The sequence below is a fragment of the Lolium rigidum genome, chromosome 1, assembly GCF_022539505.1.
Source record: "Lolium rigidum isolate FL_2022 chromosome 1, APGP_CSIRO_Lrig_0.1, whole genome shotgun sequence".
Classification (NCBI taxonomy): Eukaryota; Viridiplantae; Streptophyta; class Magnoliopsida; order Poales; family Poaceae; genus Lolium; species Lolium rigidum.
In genome coordinates, this window is record NC_061508.1 from 309,503,244 (window position 1) to 309,522,127 (window position 18,884).

At 42.9% G+C, this 18,884-nt stretch overlaps 1 protein-coding gene across 1 annotated transcript; it reads left to right on the forward strand.

Annotated features, from left to right (window-relative positions):
- Window positions 1-11,932: 11,932 nt before the first annotated feature.
- LOC124684127 (protein trichome birefringence-like 38) lies at window positions 11,933-14,469 on the forward strand. Its single transcript, XM_047218515.1, has 5 exons — window positions 11,933-12,114; window positions 13,302-13,485; window positions 13,615-13,790; window positions 13,902-14,060; window positions 14,163-14,469. The coding sequence occupies exons 1-5, from the start codon at window positions 11,933-11,935 to the stop codon at window positions 14,467-14,469; spliced, it is 1,008 nt and encodes a 335-aa protein (XP_047074471.1).
- The last annotated feature ends 4,415 nt before the right edge of the window (window positions 14,470-18,884 follow it).

Consider the following 18,884-nt stretch of genomic DNA (forward strand, 5'->3'; position numbering starts at 1 on the left):
TCATAAGTTCACCTGGGGAGTACACTCCACCTCTCTCTCTGTTTTATTTTATTTTGTTTTGCTTAGTTTAATTTTGTCTAGTCTATTTGTGCTTAGTTTATTTCTGTCTAGTATTATTTTGCTTAGTTTACTTTTGTTTAGTTTGTTTTTGTTTTGTTTTACTTTTCTCATATACCCAAAAATCCATAAAAATTTGAAAAACCTAAAAACTAAAAAACTGCTATTATGGGAGAACCTACAACCTACTTGGAGCTTATAGAATATTAAAATAATTATAGAGAATCAAGAGCGGGAAAAGTGATGAGTGCTGTGATAGAAAAATTGAATACAATTGCTAAAATCTTGCTTAAACGCCATGATATAAACCGTTGCTCTCAACAGGACACTAAACATCTTAAATTTCAATGTGGCTTTAGTGAGGAATTTTTAATTAAGAACTATAATCGGAATAGCTATATTCATTTTGTGTTTGAAGAGGTAGAACAATTTGTCATATTTATGGGAGCCTCTCGAGATAGAATCCTTCATGGTTAAAAATTATGAAACTTGTGTTGTTTGTAAGGACCTTAAAGATTATGTCTCTTCTATCCTTAATTTTTGCAATGAAAGTTACACCGATAATCCTTATATCATTGATTATAAAGAGAGACTCATTAATGCACAAGAATGCACTCACAATTTGCAGGAACCAGTGGAAGAAGAAATTGATGAACCTCGAAAGCTCATTGGATGAAAAAGAGGAGGAAATTGATGAACCTGAAAGCTCATTGGATGAAAAAGAAGAGGAGAGTGATGAACAAAAGGAGGAAGAATGGATTAGCTACCCATGCCAACCTTCTAATGACAAGTAACTCTTTATCTCTTACACTATTTGATTGTCCTCCATGCTTACCAAAGGAGGATGAATGTTATGTTCCTGTGGATTCTCTTGAAATATTCCCTATGAGTAAAACTTGTGAGAATAATTATGCTACTGTCATTTATGATAATCCATGCTATTTTGATAAATCTTATGATAATGCTTTGTTTGTGCCTGATGTCGAAATGCATGGTACTAAAGAGTTTTGCTTAGCAAATGTTTATGATAAATCTCTAGATGATGGTCCTATGCTACTTGATAAATTTAATTGTACTACTAATGAAAATGTGATTGGAAAGGTCTTGACTTTATCTAGGAGTCCCATATCTCTTGAGATTGATCGATCATCATGTTATATTATTGATAAAAGTGTGTTTGAAAGTTTTAATCCCGCTATTTTTGAGCTTGATAAGAATTATATGTTTATGGATTATGGAAAGTATGCTGCTTGTGATAGTTATATTGTTGAGTTTATCCATGAAGCTACTGAAAATTATTATGAGAGAGGAAAATATAGTTGTAGAAATTTGCATGGTACTAAAACACCTCTCTATATGCTTAAAATTTCGAAGTTACTCTTGTTTTATCTTCTTATGCTTGTCACTTTGTTCTTCATGAATTTATTTGTGTACAAGGTTCCTATGCATAGGAAGTGGATTAGACTTAAATGTGTTTTGAACTTGCTTTTTGATACTCTCTTTTGCTTCAACTCTCATCTTTATGTGAGCATCATCAAAATTGCTGAGCCCATCTTAATGGCTATAAAGAAAGCACTTCTTGGGAGATAACCCATGTGTTTATTTTGCTACTGTTTTGTTGAGTCTTGGAAGTTGTTACTACTAGCAACCTCTCCTTATCTTTATTTTATTGCAATGTTGTGCCAAGTGACGCCTCTAATCGAAGGTTGACACTAGATTTGGATTTCTGCGCATAAACAGATTTCTATCTGTCACGAATCTGGGATGTTTTCTCTGTAGGTAACTCAGAAAAATCTGCCAATTTACGTGCGCGTTCCTCAGATATGTACGCAACTTTCGTTAGTTTTGAGTTTTCTGATTTGAGCAACGGAAGTACCTGTTTAAAATTCGTCTTTACTGGCTGTTCTATTTTGGCAGATTCTGTCTCTGTTTTTTGCATTGTCTCTTGTGGACTTTAAGCAAGGCTTTCTAGACGTGGAGAGCTGTAGCTAATGTTTTATTGAGTTCTTGCAATGTGTCACTACAGGACCAAGATGGATTCAAGTTTTTTGAGTACTAACCCCTCTAATGAAGTTTATGAGAAGTTTGGTGTGAAGGAAGTTTTCAAGGGTCAAGAGAGGAGGATGATATATGATCAAGAAGAGTGAAAAGTCTAAGCTTGGGGATGCCCCCGTGGTTCATCCCTGCATATTTCAAGAAGACTCAAGCGTCTAAGCTTGGGGATGCCCAAGGCATCCCCTTCTTCATCAACTTATCAGGTTTCTTCTATTGAAACTATATTTTTATTCGGTCACATCATATGTGCTTTACTTGGAGCGTCTGTTAGTTTTATTTTTGTTTGTGTTTGAATAAATTCGGATCCTAGCAATCCTTGTGTGGGAGAGAGACACGCTCCGCTTTTTCATATGAACACTGGTGTTCTTAGCTTTATTTTAATGTTCATGGCGGAGTTGAAAACCGCAGCACTTATTGATATTTGGTTGGAAACAGAAAGTGCTTCATAATGTCTTGAATAATTTGATACTTGGCAATTGTTTTGAGCTCTCAAGTAGATCATGATTAAGCTCTTGCATCATGTAGTTTAAACCTATTAGTGGAGAAATACCGTAGAGCTTGTTGAAATTGGTTTGCATGATTGGTCTCTCTAAGGTCTAGATATTTTCTGGTAAAGTGTTTGAGCAACAAGGAAGATAGTGTAGAGTTTTATAATGCTTGCAATATGTTCTTATGTAAGTTTTGCTGTACCAGTTCATGCTTGTGTTTGCTTCAAACAACCTTTCTAGCCAAAGCCTTGTACTGAGAGGAAATACTTCTCGTGCATCCAAAACCTTGATCCAAAACCTATGCCATGTGTGTCCACCATATCTACCTACTATGTGGTATTTCCTGCCATTCCAAGCAAATACTTCATGTGCTACCTTTAAACAATTTAAAAGCTATTATCTCTTATTTGTGTCAATGTTTTATAGCTCATGAGGAAGTATGTGGTGTTTTATCTTTCGATCTTGTCATTTACTTCGGACAGACTTTCACCAATGGACTAGTGGCTTCATCCGCTTATCCAATAATTTTGCAAAAAGAGCTGGCGCGGGATTCCCACTCCCAAATTAATTAACAAAAATAGACACTCCTCCATGGTATGTGATTGTTGGACGGCACCCGAAGGATTCGGTTAGCCATGGCTTGAGAAAGCAAAGGTGGGGAGGAGTGTCATCATAATAAAACTAAAATAAAAAGGCACTCCTTCATGGTATGAGATTGTTGGCGGGCACCCGAGGATTCGGTTAGCCATGGTTTGTGAAAGAAAGGTTCGAAGGAGTGCCACACAAAAATAAAAATAAAATGGGAGCCGCTCTTTGAAGGTTTGTCTGGCAAGGGGGTTAGAGTGCCCACTACCATTCGTTGACAACAACAAACACCTCTCAAAACTTTACTTTTATGCTCTCTTTATGTTTTCAAAACCAAAGCTCTAGCACAAATATAGCGATCAATGCTTCCCTCTGGGAAGGGCCTTTCTTTTACTTTATGTTGAGTCAGTTTACCTACTTCCTTCCATCTTAGAAGCAAAAACTTGTGTTAACTGTGCATTGATTCTTACATACTTGCATATTTGCATTCATCATATTACTTTGTGTTGACAATTATCCATGAGATATGCATGTTGAAAGTTGAAAGCAACTGCTGAAACTTAAATCTTCCTCTCGTGTTGCTTCAATGCCTTTACTTTGAATTTATTGCTTTATGAGTTAACTCTTATGCAAGACTTTTGATGCTTGTCTTGAAAGTACTATTCATGAAAAGTTTTGCTATATGTTATCTATTTGTTAGCAACTATAGATCATTGCCTTGAGTCACTGCATTCATCTCATATGCTTTATAATAGGATGATCAAGATTATGTAAGTAGCATGTCACTACGAAATTACTCTTTTTATCGTTTACCTACTCGAGGGCGAGCAGGAACTAAGCTTGGGGATGCTTGATACGTCTCCAACGTACCTATAATTTCTGATGTTCCATGCTTGTTTTATGACAATACTTACATGTTTTGCTTGCACTTTATAATGTTTTTATGCATTTTATGGAACTAACCTATTAACAAGATGCCGAAGGGCCAGTTGCTGTTTTCTGTTGTTTTTGGTTCCAGAAAGGCTGTTCGGGCAATATTCTCGGAATTCGACGGAACGAAGACCAAACATCATAATTCACCGAGACGGACCAGGACACCGAAGGGGAGTCAGAGGGAGGCCCGGGGCCCCCACACCATAGGGCCGCGCGGGCCAGCCCCTGGCCGCGCCGGCCTATGGGGAGGGCACCCTGTTGCCCCTCCTGCGCCGCCTCTTCGCCTATATAAGCCCTTTCGACCTAAAAACGTGAGACCAATTGACGAAACTCCAGAAAGACTCCAGGGGCGCCGCCGCCATCGCGAAACTCCGTTTCGGGGGACAGAAGCCTCTGTTCCGGCACCCTGCCGGGACGGGGAAGTGCCCCCGGAAGCCATCTCCATCGACGCCACTGCCTCCATCATGGTCCGTGAGTAGTTCCCTCATGGACTACGGGTTCTAGCTGTAGCTAGTTGGTATCATCTCTCCCATGTACTTCAATACAATGATCTCATGAGCTGCCTTACATGATTGAGATTCATCTGATGTAATCGGTGTTGTGTTTGTCGGGATCCGATGGATTGTTACGTTATGATTGTCTATCTACAAAGTTTATGAAGTTATTGTTGCTGCAATCTTGTTGTGTTTAATGCTTGTCACTAGGGCCCGAGTGGCATGATCTTAGATTTAAGCTCTATACTTATTGCTTAGATTGTATCTACAAGTTGTATGCACATGTCTATGTCCGAAACCAAAGGCCCCAAAGTGACGAAATTGGGACAAGCTGGAGGGGAAGGCTTAGATATGAGGATCACATGTTTTCACGGAGTGTTAATGCTTTGCTCCGGTGCTTTATTAAAAGGAGCATCTTAATTTCCAGTAGATTCCCTAGAGGCCCGGCTGCCACCGGCTGGTAGGACAAAAGATGTTGTACAAGTTTCTCATTGCGAGCACGTATGACTATATATGGGAAACATGCCTACATGATTAATGATCTTGATGTTCGGTCTTAATGCTATTTCAATCCTATCAATTGCCCAACTGTAATTTGTTCACCCAACACTTGTTATTGGAGAGTTACCACTAGTGTAGATAGCTGGGAACCCCGGTCCATCTTTCATCATTATATACTCGTTCTACATGTCATTGGAAGTAGTCAACTATTTTCTGGTGCCATTGCTCTCATATTACTGCTACTGCTGCTGTGTTACTATTACTACTGCTCTCATATTACTGTTACTTTCACATCACCCCTGTTACTAGTGCTTTTCCAGGTGCAGCTGAATTGACAACTCAGTTGTTAAGGCTTATAAGTATTCTTTACCTCCCCTTGTGTCGAATCAATAAATTTTGGTTTTACTTCCATCGAAGACTGTTGCGATCCCCTATACTTGTGGGTCATCACAAGCCTCCAGATTTGTGCATATACATGTATTAACGTTGTTTCTTCTTTTAGACCTCCCGATCAACAAACTCTACTGGCAGAACTAAACGAGGCGCGGCCAGAAAGATGGAAGGCCATGAAAGGTGCACCATCACGGAAATCGCGATAGATGGCGAACCGATTTCTCCCAAGGCTCACGCAAAAAAGTTTGTAAGTCAATGCGGAGTTATTGTTAGGGACACCGTCCCGATCACCACTCAAGAATGGAAGAAACCAGGAAAGGGGGGCGAAGGAGTTACTTATGTCGACACGAGATTAAAAAGTCTGTTGTTTAGGAAGCTGCTGGTAAATTTCATCTTTCCGGAGCCAACTGACTCTGATAGTGAGAATGACAGGCCAGACCCTGAGGATCCCGAGCTGAATAGCGTACAGCGAAGAGTTAAGAAGTGGGCTCTTAAGAAGATGGCACTACAGTTCAACGACTACAAGAAGAAATTGGACAACTTCTTTGTCAAGAAAGGGAAGACTCCGATTTCAATGGCCCCTATGAGAAGATAAAGGACCACTGGGAGCAATTTGTGAAGAACAAGAAATCGGACATGGCAAAGAAAAGGTCAGACACCAATACGAAAAATGCTTCTAATAAGATGTACTTCCATACCATGGGGCGAGGAGGCTACAAGGCTGGCAGGCCTAAGTGGGAGAAATGGGAGAACGAGCTAATTAAAAATGGGATCCAGCCAGAGGTACTAAAATGGAACCAGCGGTCAAGGGATTGGTTTTACGCGCATGGGGGCACGTTGGACGCACAAGGGTTATGCATATATACACAAAGACATCGTGAAAACCCACTTCCCATCGAAGCCTTTAGAAATGTTGCAAAGGAAGTTGAAGAGGGGAAGTTCCGTCCCGAAAGAGAGAAGGACCAGCTCACACGCGCCCTTGGGAATCCTGAACACTCAGGACGAACACGAACCACATCGGGTGGCAAGCCGTGGTGTATTGGGTTTCCTACGTAAACGAAGAAATATCCCGATAGAAGCCGTCGGAGGCAAAAGGATGTGGTTCACGAACGCGTTGCTAAGCTAGAGGAGCAAGTGAGGATGATAATGTCGGGCTCGATCCACGGTCACCCAACCTCAACCTAATCCGCGAGATAGAAAAAGTTGCATTCGATGCTACCGGCCGGGGATCTCGGCGGAAGAGCGGCGTGGCTTCCACGGAGCTGCTCGGTGATGATGCACATGTGGATCCGCAGATGGCTCCTCCCTCCCCTGTGGATCCGCATATGGATCTTGATCTCTACCCTGTGGACTTTATCACAGAGTCTACACCTTGTGAGCTACATTTTCAAACGATGGGCTACTTAACGCTCAAGGCGGCGGTCGGCTATGTCTTACCGCCAGTACATGATCAAAGATACCACTTCAATCCGGTTCCACCTGGCTACGCTGTTGCCGGGGTGGATCAAGTTATGGATGGGTATGGGCCGCTGAGGCTTGACCACCCTGCCGGTGAAAGGAATTCATTGTGATTCCGGGTTGTAAGGCACCAACAAGGTCTCCACCGAGGCAGCATTCTCCACCGATGCAGCCGTCTCCAGTGCGTGAGCCTTCCCCGCCAGCGCGTGAGCCTTCCCCGCTGGCGCGTGAGCCTTCTCCGCCGCCGTTTGAGCCTTCTCCGCCGCTGCAGCCCAAGTCTAAGAGTAAAAGGCGGACCGCTACGACACTGAGTCGTACCAAATCACCGAGACGCAAACAAGAGCCCCTCCCAAGAGTGCCTAAGGTTCCTCCCAAGAGACCTTATGACTATACAGTTGAGGAAAATGCCAAGATCGTAGCTGAACATCACAAGCAACAAATGTTGAAACCGAAAAAGCCCCGGCTTGAGCCGGAGCCAGCTATATCTCCGGAAAAGAAGTTGAAACTGCTGAAGAACCTTCATCAACTCTGAGCCAAGTCTTTCATCGAACTATGACCGGTCTATTCGCAAGTCAAATGTGTTAGCAAGAGAGCGGTGGGAAAATATTAAGGTAGAAGGGAAACCAGTTCCCCAGCTTGGAATCCAGAAAAACTCGTGCCCCCCGCTCCAAGTGTATCCCGATGTCCTAGCGTGCCTTGATCCGACGATGGTAAAACTATACAAAGATGAGGCATATGCGGCCGGTATGAGTATTCCTGAGTACTTAAGCCGCATCGAATTCATGTTCAAGGGTGATGATGTCCAAATAGCATACCGAGTACAAGTACGGGCAACCTCTTGTCGGAGCCGAGGAGTTGCCTAATCTATCAACACAGCTGCGAAGACTGCATAATTGGTACATGGATGCATGTAAGGATGGTAAGAACTGGATCATGGTGGCAATCACAGATGAGCACTACGGGCGAAATGACGTGATGAACATCGAATTATGTGAATTATTTCAGTTATTCAACCAAGACGCCCTCGACAAATCTCTGCTGAGTGCCTACTGTCTGTAAGTATTATTTATGTAATTAAGTCTCTACCGCGGCTCGTCCATTGCATGCATATAATCATACTCTCACTGTATTATGCAGAATGAAGATCCGCGAATGCCGCAAGGGGCAAATCTATGATCTTGGGTTCGTTGACCCATATACCGTGAATGGGTATACTGTCGACAACTCTTCCAAGGACACGGAGAATAACTTGGTATATGTCTTAAGGAAAACTCATACAAAAGGGCAATACTATTTCCTTACAACTTCGCGTGAGTGTTACTGTCTTCACACATTAAATCTTTTTCGCTTACTCCATGTGTTAAGTGTAATTGATGAGTTATGCATATATATGTGTGTCCGCAGGTTTCACTATATCCTGCTAGTCATTGAACCCGACACCGGGATAGTAGAAGTCATGGACTCGAAGAGTAAACCCCTTGAGGCGTGGGGGGACATGGCTGATATCCTCCTCAAGGCTTGGAAACGGTTCACCAACAAGTCTCCGGGTTTAAAGAATAAAGAACTTCAAATAAAACATGTACCGGTAAGTACTACTGGCTAGGCCGCGCATCTCTTTGATTCTAGTTTCAATACCATTATTATCATCCTTGATTATATATATATTATTTTGATTGAACTTTGTTCTCGTAAAGTGCTTGAGGCAAGAGGACGGGAATAATTTATGCGGGTTCTACGTTTGCGAGTTCATCCGCCAGAATACCCACCATAAGAGGGACATTTTGGAACAACTTGATGTAAGTAAACAACATTCATGGCTTTATTTTATCACCTTCTGTTTCATTCAAATACACACACATATATATTGACCACCGTACCTTCTTCAAATTATTAGATCCAACGTTTGCGGAACGGTCTTCTAGCAACCGAGCGTGTACGAGCAATTCAAGAAGAGCTGGCGGGATTCTTACTTGAGCAAGTCATAGCTCCAGATGGAGAACACTATGTGGCCGACATCCAATATCAAATTTGATGTAGACATATATATATATGCATGAACGTGTGTCACTTTGATCGATATATGTAATATAATGGTTTCCTATATATATATATATGAATTGTATGCATTAATATATTATACCGTATTTCGAATGGGCAGAGTCTCTGCCGCGGCAGCGTTTTAGTGCAATTCCCTGCCGCGGCAGTCTGCCGCGGCAGGGAATTGCACTAAAACGCTGCCGCGGCACAACCCTTTTGCACCGGTTCGTATTACGAACCGGTGCAAAAGCTCCCCCGCCGAGCGCCCCACAGCCGGCCACGTGGAGACCCCTTTAGCACCGGTTCGTAAGCGAACCGGTGCAAAAGGGGGGGCCTTTTATGGCCATTAACAACCGGTGCAAAAGGCCATATTTCTACTAGTGTGATTTCTCTAAAAGAAAAATGTAGCATACAGCTAGCCTACTACAGAAACTATCACCGATTTTCACACTTATTTTCTTGACAATCAATATCACATATATTTGTAGTAGCGGATAATATACGGTAGAGATACATGAATTGTTTCCAGCGATTATACAAAAAAGGTGTAAAAGAAATAAGAAAATATTTGAGTTATTTCAACATTTTCTTCTTTCATGACACAATCTTGTACTAGTCTGAAGACAGTCGAACGTAAATACCAAATTATAAACTTGTAAATACCAATAAAAGTTCTCTCATAATTTTAATTTAAGCTGGAATACCAAAACTACGTGCACATGGGTAGTCATTAAAGTAGTGAATCAACATCGGCAAGAGAACCAACACCAGTATGTCACGTAAAAGCTACCGATCAGATTGGTCGATGTTGCTAGAGATTGAATAGTATGAATCAGGACGTAGCAGCCGAGATAAATATTGCGAGCACAATCCTCCTCACGGCAAGCATGAGAAAATATCTAAAAACGATATGCCGAAGCAAGATATGAAGAACCATACATAGAGAAATTTAATCTTTCAACACCACTATTGACTTCGGGAAGGAGCTCTCGTCGTGGAACGAAGACCAAATATCACTTATTGTAGACATTGCAATCTCCATCGATGTAGAGGCGAAAAAGAAGATTCTACCAAAACCATAACATAATCTATTGAAAATACTACTTTCATTAAAAACTCCATGCTTCGAGGAATGGTGATGGAGATCACGTTTTCTGTGGATGGGGATGTGTTTCGGTGGCAATCTATTGCTCTGTTGACCTAGGTGCCTTCATAATTAGTATTCTATTTGATTGCGTAGCCACCGGCAGGTGTTATGACCGGACCATACGAGCGGCCGCCTCCTTACCATTGCTCCCTAATTGCGCCGCCGCTTGGTTCTCAAGGCATGTTGACTTAGGATTGTTTACATCGCATAATTCTTCCTTGACTTGCTCCGATTTCCTCATTACTGGAGTCAAATATACACATAATAAACTAACAAAGAGATTTCCACATTTATACAATTGTTAGTGATTAGTGGCAGTTCCGAGAGATATTCTTACAATAATGGTGAGATATTCTTAGAATAATAGTGAGAAATACCCGGTTAAGATGAGTGTATTTTTCACCCATCAAATAGATATGTGAATGTTTGTGCGACTAGGATAACAATGAACTCGGAGCATTATTTCCAGAAGGAGGTTGAAATGGTAGTTAGAATGGTAGGTATATAAGATATTACTGTTAAAACACATGGGATATAATGTAGAGGTTGTAATTTGAATGACCCCCTAGATATGGAAGAGATAGAAGAAGAAACTTTTTACAGTTCCATATGGGATATATAACATTTATTTTAGACTATTAATTTGCTGGAGAGGATCTAATGATCTAGAGAAGATTGAATTAATGTCAAGATCACCTGCTTTTATCATGTCTAGTGAATGAAAATCTTAGATGAGGTGTTGTGGATGGATAGTGATTTAATACCGTGTTATCTTATGTATGCTACATAAATATTTGGTAATGTCCTTAGGGCGTATACAATACTAGATACTACTCCCTATGTCCCAAAGTAGAATGCCTATAATATTTGGATAAAGTCAAACTTCTTAAAGTTTGACCAACTATATAGAAAAAGTGTCAACATTTATAATTCTAAATTAATATTTTTAAAACCATCATGAAATATATTTTCATATTATGTGCATTTAAAATTTTAGATGTTGATATTTCTCTGTACATATTTGCTCAAACTTTAAAAAGTTTAACTTTGACTAAAAACTGTAGGCATCCTAATTTGGGAAGAAGGGAGTAAGATAGTCTTCTCTTAGCATTAAATGTCATGTAGACAAGACAATAGAAACATATTGTACAATAGATTATCTAATAGACTAATAGTGTTATCTCAAACAATTAGTACTTGTGTATCTTCGACTGGAAAACTTTTAATAGAAGATCAGTAATGAGGAGAAGATACGTAGCATAATAAGCAAGTCCACGAGTTGTAGGAGCACAAAACCATGGGGCTCGACTTCAAGATCCCTTTCGGATTACCTGCACTCATCGGAAAGTTTGATCATTCACTTACACCATGCATCGAAAAGCTGTCGAGTAGTAAGTCGCTTAGTAATCCCCATTTAGTTTAGAGGTTTTGATCACTAATGTACACCATGAATCCATATTACTAGCACATAATCACATATACAATCCTTTGCTTCCAACTATCTGCGATCCATAATGCATCCATCCATGGAGAAATACCATTACCTACCATAGCGAAGCGTATCATCTAGCCCTGCCTGGCCGGCTGCTCCTGCCTACATATACCACTCCCCCTCCCTCAGAGTTCCCACTCCTTGACCGTCGCAAGAACCTTTCCCCCGCACCCAGTCCTCACCTGCATTGCTTCGTCTCCTCCTTTGCAGGATGGGGATTATAATGACGTACTGCGCGGTAATCTCAGCGGCCGTCGTGGCCGCGCTCCTGGCCGGGTGCACCACGGCGGCCATGGCATCCGGCTCGTGCGACATGTTCACCGGGACCTGGGTGACGGACGAGAAGTACCCTCTGTACGATTCCACGAGCTGCCCCTTCATCCGCTCCCAGTTCGACTGCCACCGATTCAACCGCCCCGACACGAAGTACCTCAAGTACCGATGGCAGCCCAAACCACCCTGCTCCCTGCCCAGGTTAGTCCGATTGGCGAAATTCAGGGTGTGTTTGGTAGCCCGGGCAACTCAGAAAATCTCATCTCAACACAGATTTTTGGAGAAACATGTGTTTGTTGGCCTGTGTCAATCCATCACAACTATCCCACCTCATACGGAAAAGGCTCCTCAGCCAGGCCCGATTGTGAAGCTCAAATCGGGCTTCACAACTCAGCCAAGCTGAGTCCATCCCGCAAAATCGCGTCGCGGACACCCCCAGACCCCCAACCCCCACCTTTATCCCATTCATTTGCAACAACCACAACTCCCGAGCCCGAGGCTCCTCCGTCGCTGCCTCTCCCGTCGCCACCCACCTACCCCGTTCACAACCAAGGGCGCCGCCGGCAGGAGGATCAAGGGCCGCCGCCTTCGAGCAGCAGCAAGGGCCGCGCCGGCGCCCTCGTCATCTCACGACGACGGACCTCCAGATCTACCGTCGGCCGCGCCCGAGTCCTAGGCTCCCCCGTCGAGCAGCAGCAACGGCTGCGCCGCCGCCCTTCCCATCTCGCGCCGGCCGGCCTCTTGACCTCCCGCCGAGCAGCAGCAACAACCCCGCCGCCGCTGAGTAGCAGCAACGGCCACGCCCCCGCCGTTCCCATCTTTGGACTCGAGCCGGCCGCTCTCTTGCCCTCCCGCCGAGCAGCAGCAACGGGCGCACCACCTCCCGCCGGCGCACTACCGCTCACCGTCGCCCCTTCCTTGGCCGCCGACCAGCGCTGCTTCTCTGCTGGCCGCCGACCATCGCCGCTTCTCTACTGGCCGCCGGCTGGCTCCCAGATGTACGCTGTAGACAAATGGACTCAATTGCTTTCCTTTTTATCTTCTTCAGGGTCTTTTTGCAAAATAGCTAGACCTCTTTGTAAAACTGCTATGTACTATTCTCAGCTCAGCACGAATACTACCAAACAACATCTCAGCCAAGCATATCTCAACGTATACGAGCTGCCAAACACATGATAAAATCTCACCTCAACTTGGCTAGGGTCAACATGTTGAGAGGAGATAGACAATCTGTGTTGGCCCGGGCTACCAAACACACCCTCAATCTCTCTCCTGACCTCCATGCGTTTGATCACGCCCAATATAGCCTTCCATGTTGGTATGGTATTGGGCCGCCTTTGGTCTTGGTGATAATGGCGTCGAGATGATGTCGGGGTGAGTGCGTGTAGGTTCGACGGCCTGGCGCTGCTGAGGATGTGGGCCGGCAAGAAGGTGATGTTCGTGGGCGACTCGCTGGCGCTGAACCAGTACGAGTCGCTGCTGTGCTTGATCCACGCCGCGGCGCCCAACACCAAGTACACGGTCTCACCGCGGTCCAGGAAGATCAATCCATCGAGCACCGTCACGTTCCAGGTACGATTGTCCAAGTAAATAGTTGCTGGGTGCGTTTGGGCATGGGCACTGTGGTAGTGTGATGTGCGCACGATGAGGTGATCGCCTGATCGGTCTGGCCGGCGGTCTGCGCGCTGCATGCATATGCAGGAGTACAATGTGACGCTGGTGTACTACGTGACGCACTACCTGGTGGACATCGTCAAGGAGAAGGCCGGGCGCGTCCTCAAGCTCTACGAGATCAACGAAGGCCGGAACTGGCTCGGCGCCGACGTGCTCGTCTTCGACTCCTGGCACTGGTGGCCGCGCAGCGGCCCGAAGCGACCGTGAGTCTAGAATGCAACGCTGTCTCTGGCAGCTGCCTTTTTTCAGGCAAGCAGAGGTTAATTAAATGGCTGAAACTCTGAATTCGCTGCGTGTGGGTGTTTTTTCTCCAGTTGGGACTACATCCAGGAGGGCAGCAAGGTGATGAAGGACATGGACCGGACGGTGGCCTTCGCCAAGGCGCTGAACACCTGGGCTCGATGGGTCGATGCCAACCTTCTCCATACCAGCACTAAAGTCTTCTTCCAAGGGATCTCTCCCTCTCACTACAGGTAAACTCTGAATTTGGTCTTGATTTCCCAAGAAGATCCTCATGGGTCCTCGTCTCATCACAAGAAACATACGTCTCAATGTGGCTCCTATGTATGATTTAGGGGACAAGAGTGGGGCGCGGCGCGGAGGAAGACGTGCATGGGGGAGACGGAGCCGCTGAACAGCACGGGGACGTATCCTGGAGGGCCGATCCGGCAGCAGGGCATAATTCGGAGCGTCCTGGCTAGCATGGCGAAGCCGGTGTACTTGCTGGACTTCACTTTCATGTCGCAGCTCAGGAAGGATGCGCACCCGAGCAAGTACAATGGCGGCAACTTCGGTGGGGACTGCACCCACTGGTGCATCGCTGGCCTCCCAGACACATGGAACATACTCTTCTATGCCGCGCTCACCGGCCAACGCGGTTAGATTCATTCCAGGAGCTGTAGTATAGGTCAATAATGAAATTTTGTTTTCCCGGTCTATGTTTTTATTGACCGTGGACTGAACAAAATACATTCTTAGTCAAACTTTGCCAAATCAACATTTCAAAAAATCATGACTTTGCAATTTATTTGAACAAACAAAGTATTTCCTTAACAGTTACGTGGAAAATTGTTCTTCAAATCAACATTTTCAGAAGCTTAGGGTTCTCATGTGGCGACTAAAATTTTCTCTCATTTATGAGGTATGTCCATGTATTCGAACATATTGAGTCGTCATTGGACCAATAAGCTATGTCTCCAGCAGTGGAAAAAAAGAAACCATATTACAAAAAAAGATTGTATTTTACCCTTTGAATCAGTTCATTTAGGACTACATTACAATATTACATATTGTATTTTGATACTAAACTTTCTTACTTATAATCATTAGTCTCAAGAAACACACTTGCTTTTGAAACACAAGTTATAATTTGTTTTGCGAGGACAACGTTTTAATCGAAATCTACTCCATTGCTCAGTAAAGTCGTGCATTAATGAAACATGATATGACTTATTTGAAAAAGGATTGAATAACTTTTTATGTAGACAATATAAATAACGCTGCAACGTATTAAGTTACAATGTTTTCATTATATATTTTCTATTTCCAGTGTGAAATATTGCACTTTATCTAAGCTATAACGAACTTAGCTATATCAGAGAAAGACGAGCAGCAAAAGATCGCATGCCTGCATGGACTAATATGAGCAGCTTAAATTTCTTTGCTGCGATATCTAAAGAGTTGGGCTGAACATCCATCCCATTAGAAGTTTCTAGAGTACATTATTATCTACTTAAATTTTCTCGAGAAATTATCTACTTCACTTTTACCAAGTAGAAACATAATTTGTCAATGTACAAGTACAAAATTCCAAATTGCATAGGATGTCCATAAGATGCTTGTTCTCAAATGGTGCCAAATATGTCTTTCATGTTTTCAAGTTCAACCGTCAACTGCAGTTGCATGTGTACTATCTAATTGGTGTTGGAGTAGCAATAGTTACCGCAATGTGATTTGAAGAGAAGGCACCTTATGTACAGTTTAAATGGTCTCACTTTTCATGGCTCGCCAAGTCAGTTTCAAAGTCTTTGACTTTGCAATTTACTAAGAAAGACTAAGTATTTTGTGCAATTATGAGGAAATTTGTTTTTTGAAATCAATTTTTCCAGAAGTTCGATACAGTCATCATTATTTCTCGCAGTGGACAAACAAACCATCCTTTAGAAAATAATTATTTTCCCTTTTCAACCAGTTCATTGCTGGTTGCATTACATCTTGTTTTTTAGTACTAAACTTTTTTTACTTATTTAAAATACTCACTTTTTTGAAATCTAATTTTTTATGTGGATAACTCTTTAAGCAATCTCTATCCATTATTATGTGGTGTATGTGATGAATAGGACATGGAAAAGATAAGTCAAGATTTGGTTATTGTCTTCCTTTTTTTATTTGAGTTGTATTCATAAGTTGTGACAAGGAATATCATATTATGATCCCTTAAAAGATCTGGTATTTGATCCTTCTATAATGTGTTATTGTCTTCATTCTAGATTCACTTGATCTAACCCATAGATCAAATCATCTGAATCCCAAAGAAAGGTTTTAGTAAAAGGTTACATTGAAGTTTATAGCGCTCAACTTTATGACCTACTTCAATTCCATCGAATTAAGTGAAACTTCAATCACTTCGACAAGTTTTATTTGAAAGGGGAAATTTACCAGATTTTTATTCATGGATGCAATGCACATATCTTTTTCCTCGCTATTTGTAGCCTCAAATCCTAGGGTTTACACTCATTGATCGCCTTATCGAATCAAGTTAGGACTAACAAAAATGTTCTGTTCCAAGAGAGGTTGTGCAAGCAAAATAAATTGAACGATAAAGCTCGGAAGGAGGCCAACCAATTTCTTCAAGAAAGAAAGGGGATTGCCGAGGGATCTCCATCAAAATGATGCAGGCTACTGCAAGCACGCCCACACACTGGCAATTGCGAGCTCGACCACCCCTGCCATCCTCAGGCTCTCGTCTGGCTCTCCTAGTGTTGGCCTTCCCTGCCTTCTCCCGTGGAGGTGCTACCATTGGGGAGCTTAGCCATGGAGGTACTCGCCGGGAATCGAACATTGATGTTTGGATCGAGTCTCCTCGTTGTGGAATCGAGGTTGTGCATCGTTGACATTGGCGCCAACGAGAGCGTTGACTCGTTTAGAGTTTATCTCAAATGTCTATCAAAAACTAGTTCTATCGGTTACGCATGTGACATAATACCCGGAACACATTTTGCGATTTTTATGTTTCCCCGGAATCTATTCGGTGCGTCTTTTCGACCTATACTAGAAATATCCAGGTCTCATCACTTTTTTAGGATCTGCTAGAGTTGCTCTTATACGTATATACATGGGATCAAATCTTATTATGGTATTTTTTTGTGTCTCAAGAAGACGGAACATGTATATATGTGCTGAGTTTGTCAATTTTCAAGCTTATCAAAGTCTGGTCATAAATGTGAGTGCTTGCGTGTAATTTGTGTTGGTTAAGACTTAAGAAGTAGTCGTGTCTCTAGAGGACTAGTATAGTTTAGCAAATGAACTCTTGGGACAATCTTATCTAGGTACATGATGTGAACATATATTTAGAATCCGATATGCATACAAAGAAAACTACTATTTATGTACATACAAATCGGTCCCAATGTTGACTGCAGGACTTGAGTAGAAAAATTGCCACCCAAAGTTTGTCTATAAATATACGATGGGTCAGGGGGGAAAGCACCCCCTAGTCCGTTCAAATCTCATCGGTAGTTGGGAGGATGGGAAACCTTGCTGATGCAAAATCAATCTACAACTACGGAATCTATTGAGGTACGAGGCTCTGAGCCAAACTAACATACTCCTTCCGCCACGAAATTTATGTAAGATTTGTCAAAATTTAGATGTATCTAAATATTATTTAGTGTATAGATACATCTAAATTTTGATAATTCTCAGACAATCTTCGTGAAACGGAGAGAGTACATGTGTTGTAATTCATACATGATCTTTCCTTGTTTGTATCTTCCTATCTAGATCCGTTTTGTTCGCACACCTACAAGTGCGCCATTGTTTATTCAGATGCGTGCTGTGAAATTTCACAAGGATCTAATCACGTAGAGGTCTTTATCCTCCAAGAAAGTCAGTAGATGACTCCTCTAGAACTGTGAGTTCATGACATGGCAGATTTGGGCGAATTCCCGCGTTTGTTCGTCCAGCTCGATCTCTATCGCGGTCATGTTCTTTGCATGACTTTACTTCGTTGTCTTTTGGAGACGATGGTTAGGGTCTTGTCTTCTCATCTCAGCCATGGGTAGATTTAGGCCCAGGCCACCAGGGACCATAGCTGCGCAGAGGTTTAATTTTTGGCAACAAACAATCGCATAATTAATATATATCTCTGAATATACAGATAATTTTCTAAAAAAAAATAGTGTGTTTCTGAAGAAAAAGAAGAGCCCGTGCTGGGAGAAGATGCTACCGAACCGGGCCTGTTGCCTAGCTGGGCCGCGCGTGGTGGAGAGGAAATGACCCGTATGGTCATGAGTGGTGCGTTTGTGAGTAGGCCACTAGTCGTGTGGTCGATCCATCGGGAGTCGTGTGATCCTGCTGGGCTCTTCGACTTCGATCATGAGTCGAAGTCGACGTTTCCCTCTGTCATCGGCCGCCTGACGCCGTGCCCTGGCTTCCTCCCGAGGTCCGAACAGATCCTCCGACGAACCTAGGCTAGCCATCTCAAATCCAACCAATAAACCATTTTGGCCACGGAGTCATGTAAAGATGGTTCAATGACATATTTATGCCATACTTTCTTTGCAAATTGTATTTAAGCCATAGTAGGTCTCTATGCTCCATAAGATAGGAAAACAAGTATTCTTTTTTTTTCTCAAAATTGTGATTTATTCGTAGCCCTTGGATCTAGGTCTCACTCTAGATCACACACACGCCGACTATATAACACATTCACAAATAACCCTAGCGTCGTAGTTCTCGACATCCTGTTCCCCTATTCTTTCTAATCTTTGGCGGCGCGACGCCAGATCAGTCACAACCTATCACCACCCTTCTCGTATCTTCACATCCGTTGTAAACTCACGGTCTTAACCCCGATTGCTCTCCCAAGGTGGCATCATCACCTCCTCATGTGTTCAAGGGTTTCATGAATCTTCAACCTAAGGTAAATTTATCCTGATCTGTGCCAGAGGAGAAACAAGGGTAGAGGGGACGGGGAGGCCAAGCTCGCCGATGCACGAATCTCTGATTGATATAAAAAAAAATAGCCCTTTGCTAGATGCAGAATATTTTGGCATGGTAGGGCAAAAAAAAAAACA